Here is a 27,912-nt window from a genome sequence, read left to right as displayed (position 1 = left end):
CAGTGGTGCCCAGGACAGGGACAGGAGGGGTCAGTGGTGCCCAGGACAGGGACAGGAGGGGTCAGTGGTGCCCAGGACAGGGATAGGAGCGGTCAGTGATGCCCAGGACAGGGACAGGAGGGGTCAGTGGTGCCCAGGACAGGGACAGGAGGGGTCAGTGGTGCCCAGGACAGGGACGGGAGGGGTCAGTGGTGCCCAGGACAGGGATATGAGGGGTCAGTGGTGCCCAGGACAGGGATGGGAGGGGTCAGCAGTGCCCAGGACAGGGATAGGAGGGGTCAGCGGTGCCCAGGACAGGGACAGGAGGGGTCAGTGGTGCCCAGGACAGGGACAGGAGGGGTCAGCAGTGCCCAGGACAGGGACAGGAGGGGTCAGTGGTGCCCAGGACAGGGATATGAGGGGTCAGTGGTGCCCAGGACAGGGACAGGAGGGGTCAGTGGTGCCCAGGACAGGGACAGGAGGGGTCAGTGGTGCCCAGGACAGGGATATGAGGGGTCAGCAGTGCCCAGGACAGGGACAGGAGGGGTCAGTGGTGCCCAGGACAGGGATATGAGGGGTTGGCAGTGCCCAGGACAGGGACGGGAGTGGTCAGTGGTGCCCAGGACAGGGATATGAGGGGTCAGTGGTGCCCAGGACAGGGACAGGAAGGTCAGCAGTGCCCAGGACAGGGACAGGAGGGGTCAGTGGTGCCCAGGACAGGGACAGGAGGGGTCAGTGGTGCCCAGGACAGGGACAGGAGTGGTCAGTGGTGCCCAGGACAGGGACAGGAGGGGTCAGCAGTGCCCAGGACAGGGACAGGAGGGGTCAGTGGTGCCCAGGACAGGGATATGAGGGGTCAGTGGTGCCCAGGACAGGGATAGGAGGGGTCAGTGGTGCCCAGGACAGGGACAGGAAGGGTCAGCAGTGCCCAGGACAGGGATATGAGTGGTCAGCGGTGCCCAGGACAGGGACAGGAGGGGTCAGTGGTGCCCAGGACAGGGATATGAGTGGTCAGCGGTGCCCAGGACAGGGACAGGAGGGGTCAGTGGTGCCCAGGACAGGGATATGAGGGGTCAGTGGTGCCCAGGACAGGGATATGAGTGGTCAGCGGTGCCCAGGACAGGGACAGGAGGGGTCAGTGGTGCCCAGGACAGGGACAGGAGTGGTCAGTGGTGCCCAGGACAGGGACAGGAGGGGTCAGTGGTGCCCAGGACAGGGACAGGAGGGGTCAGCAGTGCCCAGGACAGGGATATGAGGGGTCAGTGGTGCCCAGGACAGGGACGGGAGTGGTCAGTGGTGCCCAGGACAGGGATATGAGGGGTCAGTGGTGCCCAGGACTGGGACAGGAGGGGTCAGCAGTGCCCAGGACAGGGACAGGAGGGGTCAGTGGTGCCCAGGACAGGGATATGAGGGGTCAGTGGTGCCCAGGTCAGGGACAGGAGGGGTCAGTGGTGCCCAGGACAGGGACAGGAGGGGTCAGGGGTGCCCAGGACAGGGACAGGAGGGGTTGGCAGTGCCCAGGACAGGGACAGGAGCGGTCAGCGGTGCCCAGGACAGGGACAGCAGCCACGCCAGGCCTCAGGGGGTGTGGGCACTCACCGGCTCTGCATTTTGCCCTTGAGCTTGGCGCTGGGGGGCTGCTCCTCGGGGAGCCCCTCCGGGGACGGGGCCTCAAGCTGTGCCCGCCGCTGCTGCTCCAGGTTGTACTCACGGAGCTCGGCCAGCAGCGTCCCTGGGGGTGGCACGGGCTGGGACCCCCCTGACCACCCCACTGACCACAGGGCAGCCCCCCCTGACCACCCCACTGACCACAGGGCGGCCCCCAGTGACCACCCCACTGACCAGTGACCACCCCACTGACCACAGGGCACCCCCCATTGACCAGTGACCACCCCACTGACCACAGGGCACCCCCCATTGACCAGTGACCACCCCACTGACCACAGGGCACCCCCCATTGACCAGTGACCACCCCACTGACCACAGGGCACCCCCCATTGACCAGTGACCACCCCACTGACCACAGGGCACCCCCCATCGACCAGTGACCACCCCACTGACCACAGGGCACCCCCCATTGACCACCCCACTGACCACAGGGCACCCCCCATTGACCACCCCACTGACCACAGGGCACCCCTCATTGACCACTGACCATCCCACTGACCACAGGGCCCTCCCCCCAGCCCCAGGACCCCCCCTCACCGATCTGGCGGCACAGGGCCCCCCCCAGCTGCCGGGCCCCGCTGAGCAGCAGCCGCAGCACCGTGTCCCTTGTCCCCGCGTCCCCCCGGGACAGCTGCAGCAGGACGTTGGCCGCGTCCTCCAGCCCCTCCTCCGAGCACGAGTGTGATGTCAGCACCTGGGGGTGGCACAGGGGGGTTGGGGACACCTGGGGACAGCAGGACACCCCCCCCCTGCCCAGCCCGGCCTCCCTGGTACCTCCACGGAGAGTTGGAGCTGGCTCTCGGTCAGGCCTGTGGCTGCCAGCCGGGGGTCAGGGCCACCCTCGGGGACCTTGGCAGGGGACTTGGAGCTCTTGGCAGGGGCTGGGGACAGCGGGGACACAGCCGTGGGGGTGGTGGCAGTGGGAGGGAGGTGCCACCCCCACCCCACCCAGGCTGCTCCCTGTACCTGTCGCGTCCCCCTGCGTCCCTGTCCCCATGTCCCATCTCTGTCACCGCATCTCATCCATGTCCTGTCCCTGTCCGTATCCTCATATCCCATCCCTGCCCCCATCCCATTCCCATCCCCATGTCCCCATCCCCTTCCCCACGTCCCTGTCCCCATCCCAATGACCTCATCTCTGTCCCCATGTCCCCGCATTCCCAGCCCATCCCAGTCCCCCTGTCCCCCATCCCAGTCCCTATCTCCATCCCCCTGTCCCATTCTTGTCCCCATGGTCCCCCTGTCCCCATTCTCCACGTCCCCATCCCTGTCCCCCTGTCCCATCCCAGTCCCCATGTCCCCAGTCCCCCTGTCCCCATCTCCATGTCCCCATCCCAGTCCCCCTGTCCCATTCTTGTCCCCGTGTCCCTCTGTTCCCATTCTCCAGTCCCCATCTCCATGTCCCCATCCCAGTCCCCCTGTCCCCATCCCAGTCCCCATCTCCATCCCCCTGTCCCATTCTTGTCCCCATGTCCTTCTGTCCCCATCTCCATGTCCCCATCTCCGTCCCCATGTCCCCATCCCCTTCCCCACGTCCCTGTCCCCATCCCAATGCCCTCATCTCTGTCCCCATGTCCCCACATTCCCACCCCATCCCAGTCCCCCTCTCCACATCCCAGTCCCCCTCTCCACATCCCAGTCCCCCTGTCCCCCTCCCTGTCCTCATCTCCATCCCCCTGTCCCATTCTTGTCCCCATGTCCCCCTGTCCCCATTCTCCAGTCCCCATCCCAGTCCCCCTATCCCATCCCAGTCCCCCTGTCCCCATCCCTGTCCCCATCTCCATCCCCCTGTCCCATTCTTGTCCCCATGTCCCCCTGTCCCCATCTCCACGTCCCCATCCCTGTCCCCCTGTCCCATCCCTGTCCCCCTGTCCCATCCCTGTATCCCTGTCCCCATCATCTCCATCCCCCTGTCCCATCCCTGTCCCCCTGTCCCATCCCTGTCCCCCTGTCCCCATCTCCATGTCCCCCTGTCCCCATCCCAGTCCCCATGTCCCCATCTCCATGTCCCCATCCCTGTCCCCCTGTCCCCATCTCCATGTCCCCCTGTCCCATCCCTGTATCCCTGTCCCCATCTTCATCCCCCTGTCCCATTCTTGTCCCCATGTCCCCCTGTCCCATCCCAGTCCCCCTGTCCCATTCTTGTCCCCATGTCCCCCTGTCCCCATCTCCACGTCCCCATCCCTGTCCCCCTGTCCCATCCCTGTCCCCCTGTCCCATCCCTGTCCCCCTGTCCCCATCTCCATCCCCCCGTCCCATTCTTGTCCCCATGTCCCCCGTCCCCATTCTCCAGTCCCCATCTCCACGTCCCCATCTCCATGTCCCCATTCCAGTCCCCCTGTCCCATCCCAGTCCCCCTGTCCCATCCCTGTTCCCCTGTCCCATTCTTGTCCCCATGTCCCCCTGTCCCCATCTCCACGTCCCCATCCCTGTCCCCCTGTCCCATCCCAGTCCCCCTGTCCCATCCCTGTCCCCATCTCCATGTCCCCCTGTCCCCATCCCCACACTCACCCGCAGTTCCTCCAGCCGTGGCCGCTCCTCCTCCTCCTCCTCCTCCTCCTCCATTGCCCCCCTGTCCCGGGGGGCTCCCGGGCGCTGCAGCCGCCCCTGTCCCCATCCCCATCCCCGTCCCACCCCCTGCAGCGGGCGGGGCGGGCGCGGGGGGGGCGGGGGCTCCGTTTTGGGGCGCTGCCCCCCCCTCGCCGGCCTTGCCCCCCTCGGGGAGGGCGATGGAGATGAGGGAGAGGAGGCGCAGCAGCTTCTCGGTGAGGAGGGGGCTGCGGCGGATGACGCCGTGGGACAACATGTTCATCAGCTGCCCCAGCGGCGACGCCTCCAGGCCCCCCCCGGCCGCCTCGGGCTCGGGGCCGCCCCCGCCGCCCCCCGCCCGCGCCGACCCCTTCCCCTTCCGGCTCACGTTCATGTTGTCCAGCTTGACCAGCAGGTCCCAAAAATCCGTGGACAGCGAGCCGGATTGGGACTGGGGGGGCAGGGCTGGGGAGGGGGCGCCGGTGGGGGGGGAGGGGGTGGGGGTGCCGGTGGGGTTTGGGGAGGTGGGGGAGGGCAAGGGCTGCCCCCGGATTTGGGGGGGCCGCGGTCGCGCTCCGGGTCGGTGGTGGGGTCTCGGCCTCGTTGTTGGGTGAAGTGGCTGGGGAAGACCTGGGGGGAACGTGGGGGTGCTGAAAACACCAAAATCACCCCAAAACCACCCCAAAACCACCCCAAAACCAGCCCGGAATTCCCGATATCCCCCACCCCACGAGGCCCCAGTCACCCCCAGGCCCCATAGAGGTTTTGGGGATCCTCCCCCTGCCAGATGCCACTGGGATGGACCCCAAGTGTGGGGAGAGACCCCCCAGTTTCTCTGTGGAATGTTTCAGTGCCCACCACAGCTTTCTCAAGTGACCCCCAGAGGCCCCCAGCGACCCCTCAACGTGCCCTGGTGCACCCCAAAATGTCCCAGTGCCCCCCAAAACACTTAAGGAATCCCCCAGAAACCCAATACCAAGCTCTAGTGCTCCCCAATTTCCCCTGGAGATCCCCAAACCACCCCTCAAGGGCCAAAAAACCTTCAAGGAACATCCCAGAATCCCGGTAATGTTCCCAAATTTACCCTGGAGATCCCAAACCACCCCTTAACGTGCCAAAAAACCCTCAAGAAACCTCCCAAAAACCCGGTAACGTTCCCCATTTTCCCAAATTTCCCCTGGAGATCCCCAAACCACCCCTTAACGTCCCAAAAAACCTTCAAGGAACATCCCAGAATCCCGGTAACGTTCCCCAATTTCCCAAATTTCCCCTGGAGATCCCCAAACCACCCCTTAAGGTGCCAAAAAACCTTCAGGGAACATCCCAAAAACCCAATAACCTTCCCAAATTCCCCCTGGAGATCCCCAAACCACCCCTTAACGTGCCAAAAAACCTTCAAGGAACATCCCAGAAACCCAGTAACGTTCCCCAATTTCCCCTGGAGATCCCCAAACCACCCCTTAATGTGCCAAAAAACCTTCAAGGAACATCCCAGAAACCCGGTAACGTTCCCCAATTTCCCAAATTTCCCCTGGAGATCCCCAAACCACCCCTTAACGTGCCAAAAAATCTTCAAGGAACATCCCAGAAACCCGGTAACATTCCCCAATTTCCCAAATTTCCCCTGGAGATCCCCAAACCACCCCTTAACGTGCCAAAAAACCTTCAAGGAACATCCCAGAATCCCGGTAACATTCCCTAATTCCCCAAATTTCCCCTGGAGATCCCCAAACCACCCCTTAACGTGCCAAAAAACCCTCAAGAAACCTCCCAGAAACCCCGTAATGTTCCCCAATTTCCCCAAATTTCCCCTGGAGATCCCCAAACCACCCCTTAAGGTGCCAAAAAACCTTCAAGGAACATCCCAGAATCCCGGTAGTGTTCCCCAATTTCCCAAATTTCCCCTGGAGATCCCCAAACCACCCCTTAAGGTGCCAAAAAACCTTCAAGGAACATCCCAGAAACCCAGTAATGTTCCCTAATTCCCCAAATTTCCCCTGGAGATCCCCAAACCACCCCTTAAAGTGCCAAAAAACCTTCAAGGAACATCCCAAAAACCCGGTAATGTTCCCCAATTTCCCCAAATTTCCCCTGGAGATCCCCAAACCACCCCTTAACGTGCCAAAAAACTTTCAAGGAACATCCCAAAAACCCGGTAACGTTCCCCAATTTCCCCTGGAGATCCCTAACCACCCCTTAACGTGCCAAAAAACCTTCAAGGAACATCCCAGAATCCCGGTAACGTTCCCTACTTCCCCAAATTTTCCCTGGAGATCCCCAAACCACCCCTTAACGTGCCAAAAAACCTTCAAGAAACCTCCCAAAAACCCGGTAACGTTCCCCAATTTCCCCTGGAGATCCCCAAACCACCCCTTAACGTGCCAAAAAACCTTCAAGGAACATCCCAAAAACCCGGTAACGTTCCCCAATTCCCCAAATTTCCCCTGGAGATCCCCAAACCACCCCTTAACGTGCCAAAAAACCTTCAAGGAACATCCCAGAAACCCGATAACGTTCTTCAATTTCCCAAATTTCCCCTGGAAATCCCCAAGCCACCCCTTAACGTGCCAAAAAAACCTTCAAGGAACATCTCAGAAACCCAATAACCTTCCCCAGTTTCCAAATTTCCCCTGGAGATCCCCAAGCCACCCCTTAACGTGCCAAAAAACCTTCAAGGAACATCCCAAAAACCCAGTAACGTTCCCCAATTTCCCCTGGAGATCCCCAAACCACCCCTTAACGTGCCAAAAAACCTTCAAGGAACATCCCAGAAACCCGGTAACGTTCCCCAATTTCCCCTGGAGATCCCCAAACCACCCCTTAACGTGCCAAAAAACCTTCAAGGAACATCCCAAAAACCCGGTAACGTTCCCCAATTCCCCCTGGAGATCCCCAAACCACCCCTTAAGGTGCCAAAAAACCTTCAAGGAACATCCCAGAAACCCGGTAACGTTCCCCATTTTCCCAAATTTCCCCTGGAGATCCCCAAACCACCCCTTAAGGTGCCAAAAAACCTTCAAGGAACCTCCCAGAAACCCAGTAATGTTCCCCAATTTCCCCTGGAGATCCCCAAACCACCCCTTAACATGCCAAAAAACCTCAAGGAACTTCCCAAAAACTCAGTAACGTTCCCCAATTTCCCCAAATTTCCCCTGGAGATCCCCAAGCCACCCCTTAACGTGCCAAAAAACCCTCAAGAAACCTCCCAGAAACCCAGTAATGTTCCCCAATTTCCCCTGGAGATCCCAAACCACCCCTTAACATGCCAAAAAACCTCAAGGAACTTCCCAAAAACTCAGTAACGTTCCCCAATTTCCCCAAATTTCCCCTGGAGATCCCCAAGCCACCCCTTAACGTGCCAAAAAACCTTCAAGGAACATCTCAGAATCCCAGTAATGTTCCCCAAACCACCCCTTAACGTGCCAAACCACCCCTTAACGTGCCAAAAAACCTTCAAGGAACATCCCAAAAACCCAGTAACTTTCCCCAGCTCCCCCCAAAGAACCCCAAACATGCTCCAGCACCCCCCAAACACCCCCAGCAGCACCCCCACCTTGGCCAGCTGGATGAGGGTGTCCAGCACGTGCCGGCACACCACGGGCGCGGCCTGGGGGTGGATGTGGACGGCGGATCCGGCGGCCGCCGCGTGTTTCTCCGTGTGTTTGCGGCCGGGCACGCGCTGGATCTGGAAGATGTTGGTCCGGCAGCCCAGGGCGGCGTCCATGGACACGGAGAGCCAGGAGAGCTGGCCGGAGCTGCGCGATTCCATGCGGTGCAGCAGGTCCAGCCCGCGCGGCTCCGCGGCCGAGCCCGGCCCGGCGCGGCTCCCGCCGGCGCGGCCCCGCGGCCGCTCCTCGGGGGTCCCGCGGGGGGTCTCGAGGCACAGCTCGCTCTCGCTGCTGCGCTGCAGGATGGACAGCAGGCTGCGGACCACCCAGCCCCGCGTGGGAGCGTGGTAGCAGAGGTTGCGCAGGACGCGGTGCAGGCGGCTCGTGTTCAGCTTGGGCTCGTCCACGAAGAGCAGCACCAGCAGGCAGGACAGAGCCTCGTGGTCCAGCAGCAGCCGCCCGCGCAGGCGCAGCAGGCTGTCCACGCTGCTGCCCGCCGGCCTGGGGGTGTGGGACAGGCAGGAGTGACCCAGAGTGACCAAAATAGATCCCAGAGTGACCCAAAACAGACCCAGAGTGACCCAAAACAGACCCCAAACTGGCCCAAAACAGACCCCAGAGTGAACCAAAACAGACCCCAAAATGCCCTGTCCACCAGCCTGGGGATGTGGGACAGCCAGGAGTGACCCAAAACAGACCCCAAAGTGACCCAAAACAGACCCCAGAGTGACCCAAAACAGACCCCAAAGTGAACCACAACAGACCCCAGAGTGACCCAAAACAGACCCCAGAGTGACCCAAAACAGACCCCAAAGTGACCCAAAACAGACCCCAGAGTGACCCAAAGCAGACCCCAGAGTGAACCAAAACAGACCCCAGAGTGACCCAAAACAGACCCCAGAGTGACCCAAAACAGACCCCAGAGTGACCCAAAACAGACCCCAGAGTGACCCAAAACAGACCCCAAAGTGAACCAAAACAGACCCCAGAGTGAACCAAAACAGACCCCAGAGTGACCCAAAACAGACCCCAAAAGTGACCCAAAACAGACCCCAAAGTGAACCAAAACAGACCCCAGAGTGACCCAAAACAGACCCCAGAGTGACCCAAAACAGACCCCAGAGTGACCCAAAACAGATCCCAAAGAGACCCAAAACAGACCCCAGAGTGACCCAAAACAGACCCCAAAGTGGCCCAAAACAGACCCCAAAGTGAAACAAAACAGACCCGAAACTGCCCTGTCCACCAGAGTCCACCAAAACAGACCCCAGAGTGACCCAAAACAGACCCCAGAGTGACCCAAAACAGACCCCAGAGTGACCCAAAACAGACCCCAGAATGAACCAAAACAGACCCCAAAGTGAACCAAAACAGACCCCAAAGTGAACCAAAACAGACCCCAAACTGGCCCAAAATCAGAGCCCAAACTGCCCTGTCCACCAGCCTGGGGATGTGTGACAGTCAGGAGTGACCCAGAGTGACCCAAAACAGACCCCAAACTGGCCCAAAACAGACCCCAGAGTGACCCAAACCAGACCCCAGAGTGACCCAAAACAGACCCCAAAGTGAACCAAAACAGACCCCAAAGTGAACCAAAACAGACCCAAAACTGCCCTGTCCACCAGAGTCCACCAAAACAGACCCCAGAGTGACCCAAAACAGACCCCAAAGTGACCCAAAACAGACCCCAGAGTGACCCAAAACAGACCCCAGAGTGACCCAAAACAGACCCCAGAGTGATCCAAAACAGACCCCAGAGTGATCCAAAACAGACCCCAGAGTGACCCAAAACAGACCCCAGAGTGACCCAAAACAGAGCCCAGAGTGACCCAAAACAGAGCCCAGAGTGACCCAAAACGGACCCCAAACTGGCCCAAAACAGACCCCAGAGTGGCATAAAAACAGACCCCAGAGTGACCCAAAACAGACCCCAGAGTGACCCAAAACAGACCCCAGAGTGACCCAAAACAGACCCCAGAGTGACCCAAGAGACCCCAAAGTGACCCAAAACAGACCCCAGAGTGACCCAAAACAGACCCCAGAGTGACCCCAAACTGCCCTGTCCCTGCTGCTGCCCCTGGCCTGGGGGGGACAGCCGAGACTGACCCCAAAATGACCCGATGCCCACTGACCTGCTGTGGGTGCCGGTGCCCCCCATGTGGAAGGTGCCGCCCCTCTGCACCGCCAGCCGCGTGTACTGAACGCCCCGGTTCCCGCTGAGGCGGCTGGTGAACGCTGCGGGGACAGGGACAGGACAGCGGTGTCACACAGGGCATGGACTGGGGACACCGGGGATTTGTCACACAGCAGGGACAGGGCACGGACTGGGGACACCGGGGATGTGCCACACAGCAGGGACAGGGCACGGACTGGGGACACCGGGGATGTGCCACACAGCAGGGACACCGGGGATTTGTCACACACTGGGGACGCCAGGGATATGTCACACACTGGGGACATGTCACACACTGGGGACAGAGAGAGACTGAGAGCATCAGAGTGGGGACACAGGGAATGGGGGGCAGAAGGAACTGGAGGGGGCCTGAAGGAATTGGGAGGGGCAGAAAGAATTGGGAACACAAAGGGAACTGGTGGGAGGGGGGCAGAGAGAATTGTTGGGGGGCAGAGGGAGCTGGAGCTGCAGAGAGAATTGGGGGAGACACAGGGAAGTGGAGGGGACACAGAGGGATTTGGGGTGGACACAGAGGGATTTGGGGTGGACACAGAGGGATTTGGGGGGGACACAGAGGGATTTGGGGGCAGAGGGAATTGTAGGGGACACAGAGGGAATTGTAGGGAACACAGAGGGATTTGGGGTGGACGCAGAGGGATTTGGGGGGGACACAGAGGGATTTGGGGGCAGAGGGAATTGTAGGGGACGCAGAGGGATTTGGGGGGGACGCAGAGGGATTTGGGGGCAGAGGGAATTGTAGGGGACACAGAGGGATTTGGGGGGGACGCAGAGGGATTTGGGGGGGACACAGAGGGATTTGGGGGGGACACAGAGGGATTTGGGGTGGACACAGAGGGATTTGGGGACAGAGGGAATTGTAGAGGACGCAAAGGGAATTGTAGGGGACACAGAGGGATTTGGGGGGGACACAGAAGGATTCAGCAGGCAGCAGGACCCCCACCCCCCTCACCGGGGCTGCGCAGGATGGCCGAGAGCGCCGAGGTGCTGGAATGGCCGAAGAGGCGCTCGTGCATGAGCTGCCGCTGCCGCGCCTCCTGCTCGCGCCGCAGCGCCTGCGCCTCGGCCGCGATGTCCGGCGGCATCACGGCCAGCACCGAGTCCTCCATGTCCTCCAGCACCGAGCGCCGCAGCTCCGAGGGCAGCGTCTGGATGAACGTCACCGGGTCCATGGGCGCGTCCGAGCCCGTGGCCTGAGCCAGCTCCCGCCGCTGCTGCTCCGCCCGCTGCTGCGCCAGCACCTGTGGGGGACAGCGCTGGGACACGGCCGGACCGGACACGGCCCAGGGGCACGGCCGGAGAGAGCGCGGCCACGTGGGGACACGCCCCAGAGGTCACACCCTTATGGGGACACGCCCCAAAGTGGCCATGCCCTGAGAGACCACGCCCCAAAGAGACAACACCCTCAGGGACCACACCCCAAAGAGGCCACGCCCTGAGGACCACACCCCAAAGTGGCCACACCCTCAGGGACCACACCCCAAAGAGGCCACAGCCCTATATGGACGTGTCCAGAAGAGGCCACACCCTTATGGGGACACACCCCAAAGCGGCCACACCCTCAGGGACCACACCCCAAGAGGCCACACCCCTATGGGGACACATCCCAAAGAGGCCACACCCTGAGAGACCACACCCCAAAGTGGCCACAGCCCTATATGGACATGTCCAAAAGAGACCACACCCCTAAGGGGACACACCCCTACAAAGCCACACCCCAATAAGCCACACCCATAAGGGGACACGCCCCTAAGAAGCCACACCCCAATAAGCCACACCCCTAAAGGGACATGTCCCAAAGAGGCCACACCCCATAGATCCACCCAAAAAAAGCCACACCCCCATGTGGACACACCCAAAGAGGCCACACCCTCAGGGACCACGCCCCAAGAGGCCACACCCCTATGGGGACACACATAAAGAGGCCACACCCTGAGGGACCACACCCCAAAGTGGCCATGCCCTATATGGACGTGTCCAAAAGAGGCCACACCCTCAGGGACCACACCCCAAGAGGCCACAGCCCTATGGGGACACACCCCAAAGAGACCATGCCCTGAGGGACCACGCCCCAAAGAGGCCACACCCTGAGAGACCACACCCCAAAGTGGCCATGCCCTGAGGGACCACACCCCAAAGTGGCCACAGCCCTATGGGGACACATCCCAAAGTGGCCACAGCCCTATGGGGACACATCCCAAAGTGGCCATGCCCTGAGGGACCACACCCCAAGGGGCCACACCCTGAGAGACCACACCCCAAGAGGCCACACCCCTACAGGGACACACCCCAAAGAGGCCACACCCTCAGTAACCACACCCCAAGAGGCCACACCCCTATGGGGACACACCCCAAAGAGGCCACACCCTGAGAGACCACACCCCAAAGAGGCCACAGCCCTATATGGACGTGTCCAAAAGAGGCCACACCCTCAGTAACCACGCCCCAAGAGGCCACACCCCTATGGAGACACATCCCAAAGAGGCCACACCCTGAGGGACCACACCCCAAGAGGCCACACCCCTAAAGGGACACACCCCTAAAGGGACACACCCCAATAAGCCACACCCCTAAGGAGACACGCCCCTAAGAAGCCACACCCCAATAAGCCACACCCCTAAGGGGACATGTCCAAAAGAGGCCACACCCTATAGATCCACCCAAAAAAAGCCACACCCCCATGTGGACACACCCAAAGAGGCCACACCCCAAGACCACACCCACCTCCTCCTGGATGGCCGGGGGCAGCGCCGCCAGGAACTCGGGGCTGACCTCGGTGAGGCCGGGGTTGGCCACCACGGGCGGGGCGGGGCTGGCGGCGGGCGGGGCCCGCGCGGGCGGGCGGATCCCCAGCTGGTTCTGCAGCACCTCCCGGCGGATATCGTCCGGCAGCGCCGCCAGGAACGACGGGTCCACGCCCTCGGGGAGGCTGATCCCTGTGACACGGAGGGGACACGTTGGGGACACCCCGGGAAATGGACTGGAACCACCAGGGATGTCCCTAAGAACCTCTGGGGACACCCCAGGGATGTCCCTAAAAACTCTGGGGACACCCCGGGGAACGGACTGGAACCACCAGGGATGTCCCTAAAAACCTCTGGGGACACCCCATGGAATGGACTGGAACCACCAGGGATGTCCTGAAAATCCCTGGGACCCCCAGGGATGTCCCTAAAAACCTCTGGGGACACCCCAGGGAATGGACTGGAACCACCAGGGATGTCCCTAAAAACCTCTGGGGACAACTCAGGGAATGGACTGGAACCACCAGGGATGTCCCTAAAAACTCTGGGGACACCCCGGGAATGGACTGGAGCCACCAGGGATGTCCCTAAGAACCTCTGGGGACACCGCGGGGAATGGACTCGAACCACCAGGGATGTCCCTAAAAACCTCTGGGGACACCCCGGGAATGGACTGGAACCATCAGGGATGTCCTGAAAATCCCTGGGACCCCCAGGGATGTCCCTAAAAGCCTTTGGGGACACCCCGAAATCCCTCAGGGACACCCCGAAACCATCAGGTCAGATGGGGACACAGGGGTGTCACTGACCAGTGACAGGGGTGTCACTGACTGGCCAGAGGGGACACAGGGGTGTCACTGACTGGCCAGAGGGGTCACAGGGGTGTCACTGACTGGCCAGAGGGGACACAGGGGTGCCACTGACCGGTGACAGGGGACACAGGGATGTCACTGACCGGTGAGAGGGGACACAGGGGTGTCACTGACCGGTGACAGGGGACACAGGGGTGTCACTGACTGGCCAGAGGGGACACAGGGGTGTCACTGACCGGTGACAGGGGTGTCACTGACCGGTGAGAAGTGACACAGGGGTGTCACTGACTGGCCAGAGGGGACACAGGGGTGTCACTGACCGGTGACAGGGGTGTCACTGACCAGTGACAGGGGACACAGGGGTGTCACTGACCGGCCAGCGGATCCTCCTCCTCGCTGCTGGTGGACGGCAGCGGCTCCTCCAGGATCCCCCTCGAGTCGGCCCCGGAAATGGCCCCGGCCGAGTCCCGGGTGGACGAACTCTCCGAGGATGAGGCCGGCGGGGAGCTGGGGGTGACATCAGTGAGGGGGGACACCCCAAAACCACGATGCCCCACCCCAAAATCACAACCCCCCATTTCCTACTGACGGAGCTGAAGGGGGAGGGGAGGCTCTCACCTATCGTCCGGAGGCTGAGCGGTGTCGGGGGGGGCGGGAGGGGGTCCTTGGGGGGTTCCAGGGGGGCTTTGGGGGGCTGTGGGAGCAGGGGGAGCCCCCCCCGATTCTTCCAAGGTGCAGGAGGCCAAACTGGAGGTGTCCATGGGGGACCCCTCCAGCTGGCTGCTCACGGCCGTCAGCGCATCCGAGTCCTCCGCCCGCTCTGGGGACAGCGACGCTGGGGGGGGACAGGACACTGGAGCCCCCCAAATCTTGGCAGACTTCCCCCCAATGCAAAAAGGCGAAAACCCCCAAAAATCCAGGGGATCCCCCAAAAAACCGAGCACTTACTGATGGTGGGGGCGGGTGACAGCTCCATCTGAGTGGCTTCGGCGTCTTGGGGGGGTCGTCCGGGACCCCCCTCTTCGTGTTCGGGGGGCTGAGGGGGGCGAGCGGGGATTTGGGGGGCTCCCGGGGGGGGGTCTGGGGGAGTCGGCGTCGGTTCCAGCATCACCAGTGTCCGGTGGGGACCGGGAGGGGGGGTCTCTCCCGGGGTCCCGCTGTGTTCTGGGGTGGGGGGGTGGGACACATGCAGTGATCAACATCGGGGGGGGACCCAGAAATTTGGGAGCCCCCCCCACCCCGCACCCCAAAACCTCCCTTTCTTCCCCATTTTGGGGAATCCCAGACATTCAGCTGTGCCCTAAAACGAGAGGGGATCCCAGTGGGGATAGGAGGGGGTTTGGGGTGAGGAGACAATTTTAGGGGGTGAGGAGACAATTTGGGCTGGGAGGAAACAATTTAGGGACAGCAGAGAATTTTGAGGAGACAATTTAGAGGGAGAAAAAATTTAGGGATAGAGACAATTTTGAGGAAGGGGGAGGGAGGAAACAATTTAGGGCAGGGCACATCCCACCCCTAGACCTAAACCACCCCCCAAATTCCACCAACCCCCTCCAAACCCCCTAAAACCCTCCCCAAAAACCCGACAAAAACACTTTAAACCCCCAAAAACCACCCGATTTCCCCATTTGAACCCCACTCCGCCCCTATCCTGGATGTGCTGGTGGGGTGGGGGGATCTCTAAGCCCCCTCCCCGCCGCTGCAGCCCCCCGGGACCCCCCGGCTCCGGCGGCGCGCGCCGCGCGAGGAAGACAGTAGAATGTATAGTTATCTCCGAGACGGGGGTGTGACCCTCCAACTATACAATCTACTACCTCAGCCCGCGCGGCGCCAGCTCCAGGGGGGGATTCGGGGGGTTTTTTTTGGGGGGGTCCGGCCGCTGAAAGGTTTGGAGGGCTCCAGGTGAGCTGGGGGGATTTACCTGGGGGGGTGACGTCGGCCGAAGCGGGGCCGGCTTTGGACGCCGCGTCCTGCGGGAGATGGGAAGGTGGGGATGAAGGAGAGACCCTTCCCCACGTCCTGGGGAGGTTTTGGGGGGTTTTTTTGGGGGTCTCTCACCTGGGTCTCAGCCCCGTCTTTGTCTTCGGGGCCGCGCTCGGCGCCTTTGGCCTCGTCCTCGGCCGCCTGACGCCGGCGCTTCTCGCGGCGCTCGTCCAGCTCCTCGTCCCGCAGCGCCTCCAGCCGGGCCAGGATGGGCACCTTGACCACTGGGGGGGCAAAATCGGGGGTTTGGGGCATGTGGGACCCCCAGGATGGGCACCTTGACCACTGGGGGGGGAAAATCGGGGGGTTTGGGGTGTGTGAGACCCCCAGGATGGGCACCTTGACCACTGGGAGGGGAAAATCGGGGGGTTTGGGGTGTGTGAGACCCCCGGGATGGGCAAATCTGGGAGCTTGGGGTGTGTGAGACCCCCAGGATGGGCACCTTGACCACTGGGAGGGAAACTGGGGGAGCTTGGGACCCCCAGGATGGGCACCTTGACCACTGGGGGGGACAAATCGGGGGGTTTGGGGTGTGTGAGACCCCCAGGATGGGCACCTTGACCACTGGGGGGGGAAAATTGGGGGGTTTGGGGTGTGTGGGACCCCCGGGATGGGCACCTTGACCACTGGTGGGGAAACTGGGGGAGCTTGGGACCCCCAGGATGGGCACAGTGACCACTGGGGGGGGACAAATCGGGGGGTTTGGGGCATGTGGGAGCTCCAGGATGGGCACCTTGACCACTGGGGGGGCAAATCGGGGGGTTTGGGGTGTGTGAGACCCCCGGGATGGGCACCTTGACCACTGGGAGGGAAACTGGGGGAGCTTGGGACCCCCAGGATGGGCACCTTGACCACTGGGGGGAAATCGGGGGGTTTGGGGTGTGTGGGACCCCCGGGATGGGCACCTTGACCACTGGGGGGGGAAAATCGGGGGGTTTGGGGTGTGTGAGACCCCCAGGATGGGCACCTTGACCACTGGGGGGGCAAATCGGGGGGTTTGGGGTGTGTGAGACCCCCGGGATGGGCACCTTGACCACTGGGAGGGCAAATCGGGGGGTTTGGGGTGTGTGAGACCCCCGGGATGGGCACCTTGACCACTGGGGGGGCAAATCGGGGGGTTTGGGGCATGTGGGACCCCCAGGATGGGCACCTTGACCACTGGGGGGGGAAAATCGGGGGGTTTGGGGTGTGTGAGACCCCCAGGATGGGCACCTTGACCACTGGGAGGGGGAAAATCGGGGGGTTTGGGGTGTGTGAGACCCCCAGGATGGCAAATCTGGGAGTTTGGGGCATGTGGGAGCTCCAGGATGGGCACCTTGACCACTGGGGGGGGGGGAAATCGGGGGGTTTGGGGTGTGTGAGACCCCCGGGATGGGCACCTTGACCACTGGAGGGGAAAATCGGGGAGTTTGGGGCATGTGAGACCCCCAGGATGGGCACCTTGACCACTGGGGGGGAAAATCGGGGGGTTTGGGGTGTGTGAGACCCCCAGGATGGGCACCTTGACCACTGGGGGGCAAATCGGGGGGTTTGGGGCTTGTGGGACCCCCAGGATGGGCACCTTGACCACTGGGGGTGAAACTGGGGGAGTTTGGGACCCCCCAGGATGGGCACCTTGACAACTGGGGGGGGCAAATCGGGGGGTTTGGGGTGTGTGAGACCCCCAGGATGGGCACCTTGACCACTGGGAGGGCAAATCTGGGGGGTTTGGGGCATGTGGGACCCCCAGGATGGGCACCTTGACCACTGGGGGGGGAAAATCGGGGGGTTTGGGGTGTGTGAGACCCCCAGGATGGGCACCTTGACCACTGGGGGGGGAAAATCGGGGGGTTTGGGGCATGTGGGACCCCCAGGATGGGCACCTTGACCACTGGGGGGGGGAAACTGGGGGAGCTTGGGTCCCCCCAGGATTGACACCTTGACCACTGGGGGGTAAATCGGGGGGTTTGGGGTGTGTGAGACCCCCGGGATGGGCAAATCTGGGAGTTTGGGGCATGTGGGAGCTCCAGGATGGGCACCTTGACCACTGGGGGGGGTAAATCGGGGGGTTTGGGGTGTGTGAGACCCCCAGGATGGGCACCTTGACCACTGGGGGGGAAAATCGGGGGGTTTGGGGTGTGTGAGACCCCCAGGATGGGCACCTTGACCACTGGGGGGGGGAAATCGGGGGGTTTGGGGTGTGTGAGACCCCCAGGATGGGCACCTTGACCACTGGGGGGGGAAATCGGGGGGTTTGGGGTGTGTGGGACCCCCAGGATGGGCACCTTGACCACTGGGAGGGAAAATCGGGGGGTTTGGGGCATGTGAGACCCCCGGGATGGGCACCTTGACCACTGGGGGGACAAATCGGGGGGTTTGGGGTGTGTGAGACCCCCGGGATGGCAAATCTGGGAGTTTGGGGCATGTGGGACCCCCAGGATGGGCACCTTGACCACTGGGAGGGCAAATCTGGGGGTTTGGGGCATGTGGGACCCCCGGGATGGGCACAGTGACCACTGGGGGGGAAAGGGTGAGGCTCAGGGGTCTGGGGGCTCCAGGGGGTCCCGGGGGTCTCACCGGACACGCAGTCGTGCATGCTCTCGGCGTCCAGGACCTTGCACTCCTCGGTCCAGCGCGTCAGGGCCGTGGGGATGCTGGACAGGGTCCCTGGGGGGAGGGGGATGGGAGCTTTGGAGGCTGCAGAGGTGTCCCCCCATGTCCCCAGGTGCCCCCAGGTACCCCCAGGTACCCCCAGGTGCCCCCCCATGTCCCCAGGTGTGCCCCCCCATGTCCCCAGGTGTCCCCAGGTGCCCTCAGGTGTCCCCCCATGTCCCCAGGTGCCCCCAGGTACCCTCAGGTACCCCCAGGTGTGCCCAGGTGCCCCCAGGTACCCCCGGGTGTGCCCACTCGCCTGCCTGGCTGCCCACACTGCCCCAGGTGCCCCCCCAGGTACCCCCAGGTGTCCCCAGGTGCCCCCCATGTCCCCAGGTGTCCCCAGGTGCCCCCAGGTGTCCCCAGGTACCCCCAGGTACCCCCAGGTACCCCCAGGTGCCCCCAGGTGCCCCCAGGTGTGCCCAGGTACCCCTGGCTGTGCCCACTCGCCTGCCTGGCTGCCCCCCCAGGTACCCCCAGGTGCCCCGGGTGTGCCCAGGTGCCCCCAGGTGCCCCCAGGTGTGCCCAGGTGTGCCCACTCGCCTGCCTGGCTGCCCGCGCTGCCCCAGGTGCACCATGTCCCCAGGTGCCCCCCCATGTCCCCATGTCCCCAGGTACCCCCAGGTGTGCCCAGGTGTGCCCAGGTGCCCCCAGGTGCCCCGGCTGTGCCCACTCGCCTGCCTGGCTGCCCGCGCTGCCCCAGGTGCCCCCAGGTGTGCCCAGGTGTGCCCAGGTGCCCCAGGTGTGCCCACTCGCCTGCCTGGCTGCCCGCGCTGCCCTGCTCGTGGAAGAAGTCGTCCAGCAGCTCGTCGTCGGAGCGGGCGATGATGTGAACGTCCTCGTTGCCCACCAGCAGCCGCGCCCGGCCCCGGCTCTGCAGCGGGAGGCTGCTGCTCAGCTGCAGGATGTCCGCGGCCGCCGAGGGGCCCAGGAGCCTGCCGGGGGGCACAGGGGGTCAGCAGGGGGCACCAGGGGGTGTGAGACCCCCGGTTTGGGGGTTCGAGGGGGTGTGGGACCCCCGGTTTGGGGGCTCCAGGGGCTGTGAGACCCCCGGTTTGGGGGCACGGCCTGGCTGCTGCTCAGCTGCAGGATGTCCGCGGCCGCCGAGGGGCCCAGGAGCCTGCCGGGGGGCACAGGGGGTCAGGGGGCACGCAGGGGGTGTGGGACCCCCGGTTTGGGGGTGTGGGACCCCCGGTTTGGGGCTGTGAGACCCCCGGTTTGGGGGCACGGCCTGGCTGCTGCTCAGCTGCAGGATGTCCGCGGCCGCCGAGGGGCCCAGGAGCCTGCCGGGGGGCACAGGGGGTCAGGGGGCACGCAGGGGGTGTGGGACCCCCGGTTTGGGGCTGTGAGACCCCCGGTTTGGGGGTTCTAAGGGGTGTAGGACCCCCGGTTTGGGGGCACAGCCTGGCTGCTGCTCAGCTGCAGGATGTCCGCGGCCGCCGAGGGGCCCAGGAGCCTGCCGGGGGGCACAGGGGTCAGGGGGCACCCAGGGGATGTGGGACCCCCGGTTTGGGGCTGTGGGACCCCCGGTTTGGGGGCTCGAGGGGTTGTGAGACCCCCGGTTTGGGGGCTGTGAGACCCCCGGTTTGGGGCTGTGAGACCCCCGGTTTGGGGGCTCGAGGGGGTGTGGGACCCCTGGCTGGGGCTGTGAGACCCCCGGTTTGGGGGCTCGAGGAGGTGTGGGACCCCCAGTTTGGGGGCTCGAGGGGGTGTGAGACCCCTGGTTGGGGCTGTGAGACCCCCGGTTTGGGGGTTCTAGGGGGTGTGAGACCCCCAGTTTGGGGGTTCTAGGGGGTGTGGGACTCGTGGCTGGGCCTGTGAGACCCCCGGTTTGGGGGCTCGAGGAGGTGTGACACCCCCGGTTTGGGGGCTCGAGGGGGTTTGGGGGTGTTCCCAGGGAGGTTTGGGGGTGTTCCCAATGGGGTTTGGGTGTTCCCAATGGGGTTTGGGTGACCCCAAGGGGTCTCTGGCCACTGCCAGCAGTGGTCACTCACCGCTGCAGGATCAGGGGAGGTTTGGGGGTGTTCCCAAGGGGGTTTGAGTGACCCCAAGGGGGTCTGGATGTCCCCAGGGGGTCTCTGACCACTGCCAGCAGTGGTCACTCATTGCTGCAGGATCAGGGGGTGGTTTGGGGGTGTTCCCAGGGGGGTTTGGGTGACCCCAGGGGGGTTTGGGGTGTTCCCAGGGGGGTTTGGGTGACCCCAAGGGGTCTCTGGCCACTGCCAGCAGTGGTCACTCACCGCTGCAGGATCAGGGGGGGGTTTGGCTGCCGTGCCCCCGGGTAGTGGACGTGGATGGTGTGGCCGGCGTTGGCCGTGAGCTGCCGCAGCGTTCGCTGGCTCCGGCCCAGCCCCTGGGCCAGGCGGGCGCCCCCCGGGCCGCCCCCCAGCCCCAGCCCCCCGTGCTCCGCGTGCCGCACCAGCAGAGGGTGGCTGGCCGGGATGTTCCCCGGGGACGGCGGGATGTCAGCTGGAAAGGGGAAAATGGGGGGTCAGACACCCCAAAAAACACAGGGAGGGGGGAAATGGGGAGTCAGATACCTCAAAAACAACAGGGAGGAGGAAAATAGGGGGTCAGACACCCCAAAAACACAGGGAGGGGGGAAATGGGGAGTCAGACACCCCAAAAACCATGGAGGAGGAATGGGAAACACCCCAAAAAACACAGGGAGGGGGAAAATAGGGGGGTCAGAAACCCCAAAAAACACAGGGAGGAGGAAAATGGGGGGGTCAGACACCCCAAAAAACACAGGGAGGGGGAAAATGGGGAGTCAGATACCTCAAAAAACACAGGGAGGGGGAAAATGGGGGGTCAGACATCCCAAAAAACACAGGGAGGGGGAAAATGGGGAGTCAGACATCCCAAAAACAACAGGGAGGAGGAAAATATGGGGGTCAGATACCCCAAAAAAACAAGGAGGAGGGGGAAAATAGGGGGTCAGATACCTCAAAAAACACAGGGAGGGGGAAAACGGGGAGTCAGATACCCCAAAAACCATGGAGGAGGAATGGGAAACACCCCAAAAAACACAGGGAGGGGGAAAATGGGGGGTCAGACACCCCAAAAAACACAGGGAGGGGGGAAACGGGGAGTCAGATACCCCAAAAAACACAGGGAGGAGGAAAATAGGGGGGTCAGATACCCCAAAAAACACAGGGGGAGGAAAATAGGGGGGTCAGATACCCCAAAAACACAGGGAGGGGGAAAATGGGGAGTCAGATACCCCAAAAAACACAGGGAGGGGGGAAATGGGGAGTCAGACACCCCAAAAAACACAGGGAGGGGGAAAATAGGGAGTCAGATACCCCAAAAACAACAGGGAGGGGGAAATGGGGGGGTCAGATACCCCAAAAAACACAGGGAGGGGGAAAATAGGGGGGTCAGATACCCCAAAAACACAGGGAGGGGGGAAATGGGGAGTCAGATACCCCAAAAAACACAGGGAGGGGGGAAATGGGGGGTCAAACACCCCAAAAAACACAGGGAGGGGGGAAATGGGGAGTCAGATACCCCAAAAAACACAGGGAGGGAGGAAATGGGGAGTCAGATACCCCAAAAAACACAGGGAGGGGGAAAATGGGGAGTCAGATACCTCAAAAACAACAGGGAGGGGGAAAATGGGGGGTCAGATACCCCAAAAACCATGGAGGAGGAATTGGGAAACACCTCAAAAACCACGGGGACAAATTAGGAGTCAAGGAGGGTCAGACACCCCAAAAACCACAGGGAGGGGGGAAATGGGGAGTCAGATACCTCAAAAACACAGGGAGGGGGGAAATAGGGGGGTCAGACACCCCAAAAACCACAGGGAGGAATTGGGAAAACACCCCAAAAACCACAAGAAGGAATTGGGCAAACACCTCAAAAAAGACACGGAGGAATTGAGGGTCAGGGGGTGAAAACACCCCAAAAACCACAGGAAGACACAACTGGGGGGGCTGGGGGGAGAGTGTGACCCTTTCCTGACCCCCCAAGGTGACAAACAGGATGGAGACACCCCATTGTTTCCCTCCCAGTTCCCTCCCAGTCCCCTCCCAGTGCCCCCCCAATCCCCTCACGGTCTCTCCCAGTCCCTCCCAGTCTCTCCCAGTCCCTCCCAGTGCTCCCCAGTCCCTCCCAATGCCCTCCCAGTCCCTCCCAGTGCTCCCCAGTGCCCCCCAGTCCCCTCCCAGTCTATCCCAGTCCCTCCCAGTGCCCCCCAGTCCCTCCCAGTGCTCCCCAGTGCCCCCCAGTCCCCTCCCAGTCTATCCCAGTCCCTCCCAGTGCCCTCCCAGTCCCTCCCAGTGCTCCCCAGTGCCCCCCAGTCCCCTCCCAGTCTCTCCCAGTGCCTCCCAGTTCCCTCCCAGTCTCTCCCAGTACCTCCCAGTGCTCCCCAGTGCCCCCCAGTCCCCTCCCAGTCTATCCCAGTCCCTCCCAGTTCCCTCCCAGTCCCCTCCCGGTCTCTCCCAGTGCTCCCCAGTCCCCTCCCAGTCTATCCCAGTCCCTCCCAGTGCTCCCCAGTCCCCTCCCAGTCTCTCCCAGTCCCTCCCAGTGCCCTCCCAGTCTCTCCCAGTCCCTCCCAGTGCTCCCAAGTCCACTCCCAGTCTATCCCAGTGCCTCCCAGTTCCCTCCCAGTCTCTCCCAGTGCTCCCCAGTAACCCCCAGTCCACTCCCAGTCTATCCCAGTGCCTCCCAGTCCCCTCCCAGTCTATCCCAGTGCCTCCCAGTTCCCTCCCAGTTTCTCCCAGTGCTCCCTAGTGCCCCCCAGTCCCCTCCCAGTCCCTCCCAGTGCCCCCCAGTGCCATACTGGGGCTGGAGAACATGTTGTCGAACTCGATGATGAGGTCGTCGTCGCGGTCGAAGCGCTCGAAGCGCACGAGGGGCGAAGCGTTCATGTCGGGGTAATCCTCGTCCAGCTCCATCTCTGAGCCATCATCGTCATCCTCCTCCTCCTCACCTTCCTCACCCTCCTCATCGTCCTGGCAGGGCCCGCCAGGGGGTCAGCAGGCCCCAAATTGGGGAGTTTTGGCCCAAAATAGCCCACCCTGATCCAAAACTAGGGTGTTTTGCCCCAAAACAGCAATCCTGACCCAAAATTGGGGGTATTCTGACCCAAAATAGCACCCCCTGACCCCAAACTGAGGGAATCTTGACCCAAAACAGGGCACCAAACCCCAAATGACACCCCCTGACCCCCAAAGTGGTTCCCTGACCCTAAATGACCCCAAAAGACACGTCCTGACCCAAAATTGGGGGTACTCTGACCCAAAATAGCACCCCCTGACCCCAAACTGAGGGCATCTTGACCCAAAACAGGGCACCAAACCCCAAATGACACCCCCTGACCCCCAAAGTGGGGGTTCCCTGACCCGAAATGACCCCAAAAGACACGTCCTGACCCAAAACAGGGCACCCTGACCCAAAATATCACCCCCTGACCAAAAACAGCAACTCTTGACCCACAACTGGGGGCACTTGGACCCAAAACAGGGCACCCCAACCCCAAAACAGAACTCCTGACCCCCAGGATTGGAGGACCCTGACCCCAAATGGCCCAAAGGACCCCCCAGACCAAAACCTGGGGGCACTTTGACCCAAAACAGGGGCACAGCTACAGAGAAGACCCTGTTATTTAGGGGGGACCCCAACCCTTGAGGGTGACCCCGATGTTTTGGGGGCACCCCCGAGTTTTGGGAGGTCCCTCAGTGCTTTAACCCCACCTGATCATCCTCATCCTCCTCCTCCTCCTCTTCCTCCTCGTCCTGGCTGTCATCCTCATCCTCGTTGCTGCCGCTGCTGTCCTCCTCCTGCGTGTGCTCCTCCTCATCCTCGGGGTCCAGGATGTTCATGGAATCTGTGGGGAGGGGTTGGGGGGGTCTGTAAAACCCCGAGACCCCCACCAGGAACACCCCAAAATCCCCAAATCCAAATTTCCCCCCCGATCTCACAGGGAGCCCAACACACCCAGGCCGCCCTCCCAGAGCCCTGAGGTCCTTCCAGTCCCTCCCAAACCCCAAAAACCCCAAACCCCAAAAACCCCAAAAACCCAAAACCCCAAAACCCCCAAACCCCCAAACCCCAAAAACCCCAAAAACCCCAAAACCCCAAACCCCAAAAACCCCAAACCCCAAAAACCCCAAAAACCCCAAACCCCAAAAACCCCAAACCCCCAAACCCCAAAACCCCAAAAACCCCAAACCCCCAAACCCCAAAAACCCCAAACCCCAAAAACCCCAAACCCCCAAACCCCAAAACCCCAAAAACCCCAAACCCCAAAAACCCAAAACCCCCAAAACCCAAAACCCCCAAACCCCAAAAACCCCAAAAACCCCAAACCCCCAAACCCCCAAACCCCAAAAACCCCCAAACCCCAAAAACCCCAAACCCCCAAACCCCAAAAACCCCAAACCCCCAAACCCCCAAACCCCAAAAACCCCAAACCCCAAAACCCCAAAAACCCCAAAAACCCCAAACCCCAAAAACCCCAAACCCCAAAACCCCAAACCCCCAAACCCCAAAACCCCAAAAACCCCCAAACCCCCAAACCCCAAACCCCAAAAACCCAAAACCCCCAAACCCCAAAAACCCCAAAAACCCCAAACCCCCAAACCCCCAAACCCCAAAAACCCCCAAACCCCAAAAACCCCAAACCCCCAAACCCCCAAACCCCCAAACCCCCAAAACCCCAAAAACCCCAAAACCCCCAAACCCCCAAACCCCAAAAACCCCAAACCCCAAAAGCCCCAAACCCCAAACCCCAAAACCCCCAAACCCCAAAAACCCCAAACCCCAAAAACCCCAAACCCCAAAAACCCCAAAACCCCCAAACCCCAAAAACCCCAAACCCCAAAAACCCCAAACCCCAAAAACCCCAAAACCCCCAAACCCCAAAAACCCCAAACCCCAAACCCCCAAACCCCCAAACCCCCAAACCCCAAAAACCCAAAACCCCCAAAACCCCAAAACCCCCAAAAACCCCAAACCCCCAAACCCCAAAAACCCCAAACCCCCAAACCCCAAAAACCCCAAAAACCCAAAACCCCCAAACCCCAAAAACCCCAAAACCCCCAAACCCCAAAAACCCAAAACCCCCAAACCCCAAAACCCCCAAAACCCCCAAACCCCAAAAACCCCAAAACCCCCAAACCCCAAAAACCCAAAACCCCCAAACCCCCAAACCCCCAAACCCCAAAACCCCAAAAACCCCAAAACCCCCAAACCCCAAAAACCCCAAACCCCCAAACCCCAAAAACCCCAAAACCCCAAAACCCCAAAAACCCCCAAACCCCGTGCCCACCTTCGCGGTTGGCCTGCAGCGTGGAGGCCTGGCTGAGGTTGGATGGAGCCTCGTCCATCAGCACGTCCTCCTGAGACTCGTCCTCGGCCGAGCGGCTCACTGGGGACAGGGGACACGGCCAGGGGTCAGCCTGATGGCCAGGGGTCACCCTGATGGCCAGAGGTCACCCTGATGGCCAGGGGTCACCTTGATGGCCAGGGAGTCACCCTGATGGCCAGGGGTCACCCTGATGGCCAGGGAGTTACCCTGATGTCCAGAGGGTCACCCTAAAGTCCAGGGGTCACCTTGATGGCCAGGGGTCACCTTGATGTTCAGGGAGTCACCCTGATGTCCTGGAAGTCACCCTGATGTCCTGGAAGTCACCCTGATGGCCAGGGATCACCTTGATGTTCAGGGGGTCACCCTAAAGTCCAGGGGTCACCCTGATGGCCAGGGAGTTACCCTGATGTCCAGAGGGTCACCCTAAAGTCCAGGGGTCACCTTGATGGCCAGGGGTCACCTTGATGGCCAGGGGTCACCCTGAAGTCCAGGGGTCACCCTGATGGCCAGGGGTCACCCTAAAGTCCAGGGGTCACCCTGATGGCCAGTGGTCACTGTGCTGCCCAGTGGTCACTCTGCTGCCCAGTGGTCACCCTGCTGCCCAGTGGTCACCGTGCTGCCCAGTGGTCACTCTGCTGCCCAGTGGTCACCGTGCTGCCCAGTGGTCACTCTTCTGCCCAGTGGTCACTCTGCTGCCCAGTGGTCACTCTGCTGCCCAGTGGTCACTGTGCTGCCCAGTGGTCACCGTGCTGCCCAGTGGTCACTGTGCTGCCCAGTGGTCACTCCGCTGGTCAGTGGTCACTCTGTCCCTCACCGATGATGGTGCTGTTGCCGTCGGCGCCGTCCCGCTCCAGCAGCTCATCAATGAGATCCTCCAGCTCGTTCTCCACCTGGGGGGGCACAGGAGGGGGTTTGGGGGTGCTGGGGGGCACTTGGGGGTCTCAGGGAATTTGGGGAATTGGGGAGGGGTCCCGACCTGCATCTCCTGGGTGCTGAGCCCCTCGGGCTGCCCGGCCAGCACCACCGTGTCCCCCTCGGCCTCGCCGTCCATGTCCCCGTCGGCCGCCTCGGCCTGCGCCGCCTCCGCGTCCTCCTCGGGGGGCTCGGGGTCCCCGGGGTCCCCTGGGGGGCACAGGGGTCATGGGGGTGGGGGGGACAGGAGGGTCCCCTGGGGGCCATGGGGTGTGGGGCAACACTGGTGGTGTGGCCATGGGGTGACCCACGGGGTCCCAGGGGTGGCACGTCCATCAGGGGCAGCTGTGACTGACCCTGGGGCAGTGGGTGACACCGGGGGGCAGTGGGTGACACTGGGGGCCATGGGGTGGCACTGGGGGGCCATGGGGTGACACTGGGGGTGTGGCTGTGGGGTGGCACCGGGGCAGTGGGTGACACTGGGGGACCACAGGGTGACACCGGGGCAGTGGGTGACACTTGGAGTGGGGGTGTGGGGTGACACCGGGGCAGTGGGTGACACCGGGGGGCCGTGGGGTGACACTGGGGCAGTGGGTGACACTGGGGTACCATGGGGTGACACCGGGGCAGTGGGTGACACTGGGGGGCCATGGGGTGGCACTGGGGGGCCAGGGGGTGACCCTGGGGCAGTGGGTGACACTGGGGGGCCGTGGGGAGACACTGGGGGTGGGGGTGTGGGGTGACACTGGGGCAGTGGGTGACACCAGGGGGCCATGGGGTGACCCAGGGTACCATGGGGTGACACTGGGGGACCATGGGGTGGCACTGGGGTACCATGGGGTGACACTGGGGGTACCATGGGGTGGCACTGGGAGCCATGGGGTGGCACTGGGGGGCCATGGGGTGACACTGGGGGGCCATGGGGTGACACTGGGGGGCCATAGGGTGACAGCAGGAGGCCATGGGGTGACACCGGGGGAACATGGGGTGACACCGGGGTACCATGGGGTGACACTGGGGGGCCATGGGGTGGCACCGGGGGAACATGGGGTGACACTGGGGGGCCATGAGGTGACACCGGGGGAACATGGGGTGGCACTGGGGTACCATGGGGTGGCACTGGGGTACCATGGGGTTACACCAGGGGCCATGGGGTGACACTGGGGTACCATGGGGTGACACTGGGGGGCCATGGGGTGGCACTGGGGTACCACGGGGTGGCACTGGGGTACCATGGGGTGGCACTGGGGTACCATGGGGTTACACTGGGGTACCATGGGGTGACACCGGGGGGCCATGGGGTTACACCAGGGGCCATGGGGTGATCCAGGGGTCCCAGAGTGGGGGTACCTCCGTCGGGGGGCGCAGCCCCCGCCTCGCGGGCGCCGCCGTTGCCCTCGGCCTTGCTCTTGCTGGAGGAGCCCTTGGCCCCGAAGAGCCCGCTGGGCTGGTTGACGATGCGCGACAGCGTCTCCAGCGGCTTCAGCGCCGCGTTCACCGTGTTGGCCATGTTGGGGCTGGGGGGGCAGCGCTGGCACCC

At 62.4% G+C, this 27,912-nt stretch overlaps 1 protein-coding gene across 1 annotated transcript in view; it reads right to left on the bottom strand.

Annotated features, from left to right (window-relative positions):
* Positions 1–27,912, bottom strand: part of HUWE1 (HECT, UBA and WWE domain containing E3 ubiquitin protein ligase 1) — a 119,610-nt gene that overhangs the window by 28,704 nt on the left and 62,994 nt on the right. Inside the window, exons 50-72 of the mRNA XM_072920178.1 lie at positions 27,723–27,889; positions 26,437–26,582; positions 26,275–26,350; positions 25,422–25,520; positions 23,845–23,978; positions 22,932–23,103; positions 20,386–20,614; positions 18,902–19,080; positions 18,071–18,160; positions 15,590–15,738; positions 15,453–15,501; positions 14,480–14,695; positions 14,150–14,366; positions 13,905–14,038; positions 12,700–12,911; positions 10,928–11,216; positions 9,917–10,019; positions 7,730–8,285; positions 4,711–4,806; positions 4,159–4,636; positions 2,422–2,528; positions 2,185–2,341; positions 1,579–1,711 (exon numbers count right to left, since the gene is read on the bottom strand). Of these exons, the coding sequence (XP_072776279.1) occupies positions 1,579–1,711; positions 2,185–2,341; positions 2,422–2,528; positions 4,159–4,636; positions 4,711–4,806; positions 7,730–8,285; positions 9,917–10,019; positions 10,928–11,216; positions 12,700–12,911; positions 13,905–14,038; positions 14,150–14,366; positions 14,480–14,695; positions 15,453–15,501; positions 15,590–15,738; positions 18,071–18,160; positions 18,902–19,080; positions 20,386–20,614; positions 22,932–23,103; positions 23,845–23,978; positions 25,422–25,520; positions 26,275–26,350; positions 26,437–26,582; positions 27,723–27,889 (4,188 nt within the window). The remainder of the gene's footprint in view (positions 1–1,578; positions 1,712–2,184; positions 2,342–2,421; positions 2,529–4,158; positions 4,637–4,710; positions 4,807–7,729; positions 8,286–9,916; positions 10,020–10,927; positions 11,217–12,699; positions 12,912–13,904; positions 14,039–14,149; positions 14,367–14,479; positions 14,696–15,452; positions 15,502–15,589; positions 15,739–18,070; positions 18,161–18,901; positions 19,081–20,385; positions 20,615–22,931; positions 23,104–23,844; positions 23,979–25,421; positions 25,521–26,274; positions 26,351–26,436; positions 26,583–27,722; positions 27,890–27,912) is intronic.

The sequence above is a fragment of the Taeniopygia guttata genome, chromosome 31, assembly GCF_048771995.1.
Source record: "Taeniopygia guttata chromosome 31, bTaeGut7.mat, whole genome shotgun sequence".
In the NCBI taxonomy this organism is placed as follows: domain Eukaryota; kingdom Metazoa; phylum Chordata; class Aves; order Passeriformes; family Estrildidae; genus Taeniopygia; species Taeniopygia guttata.
This window is presented reverse-complemented; position numbering and strand designations above follow the sequence as displayed.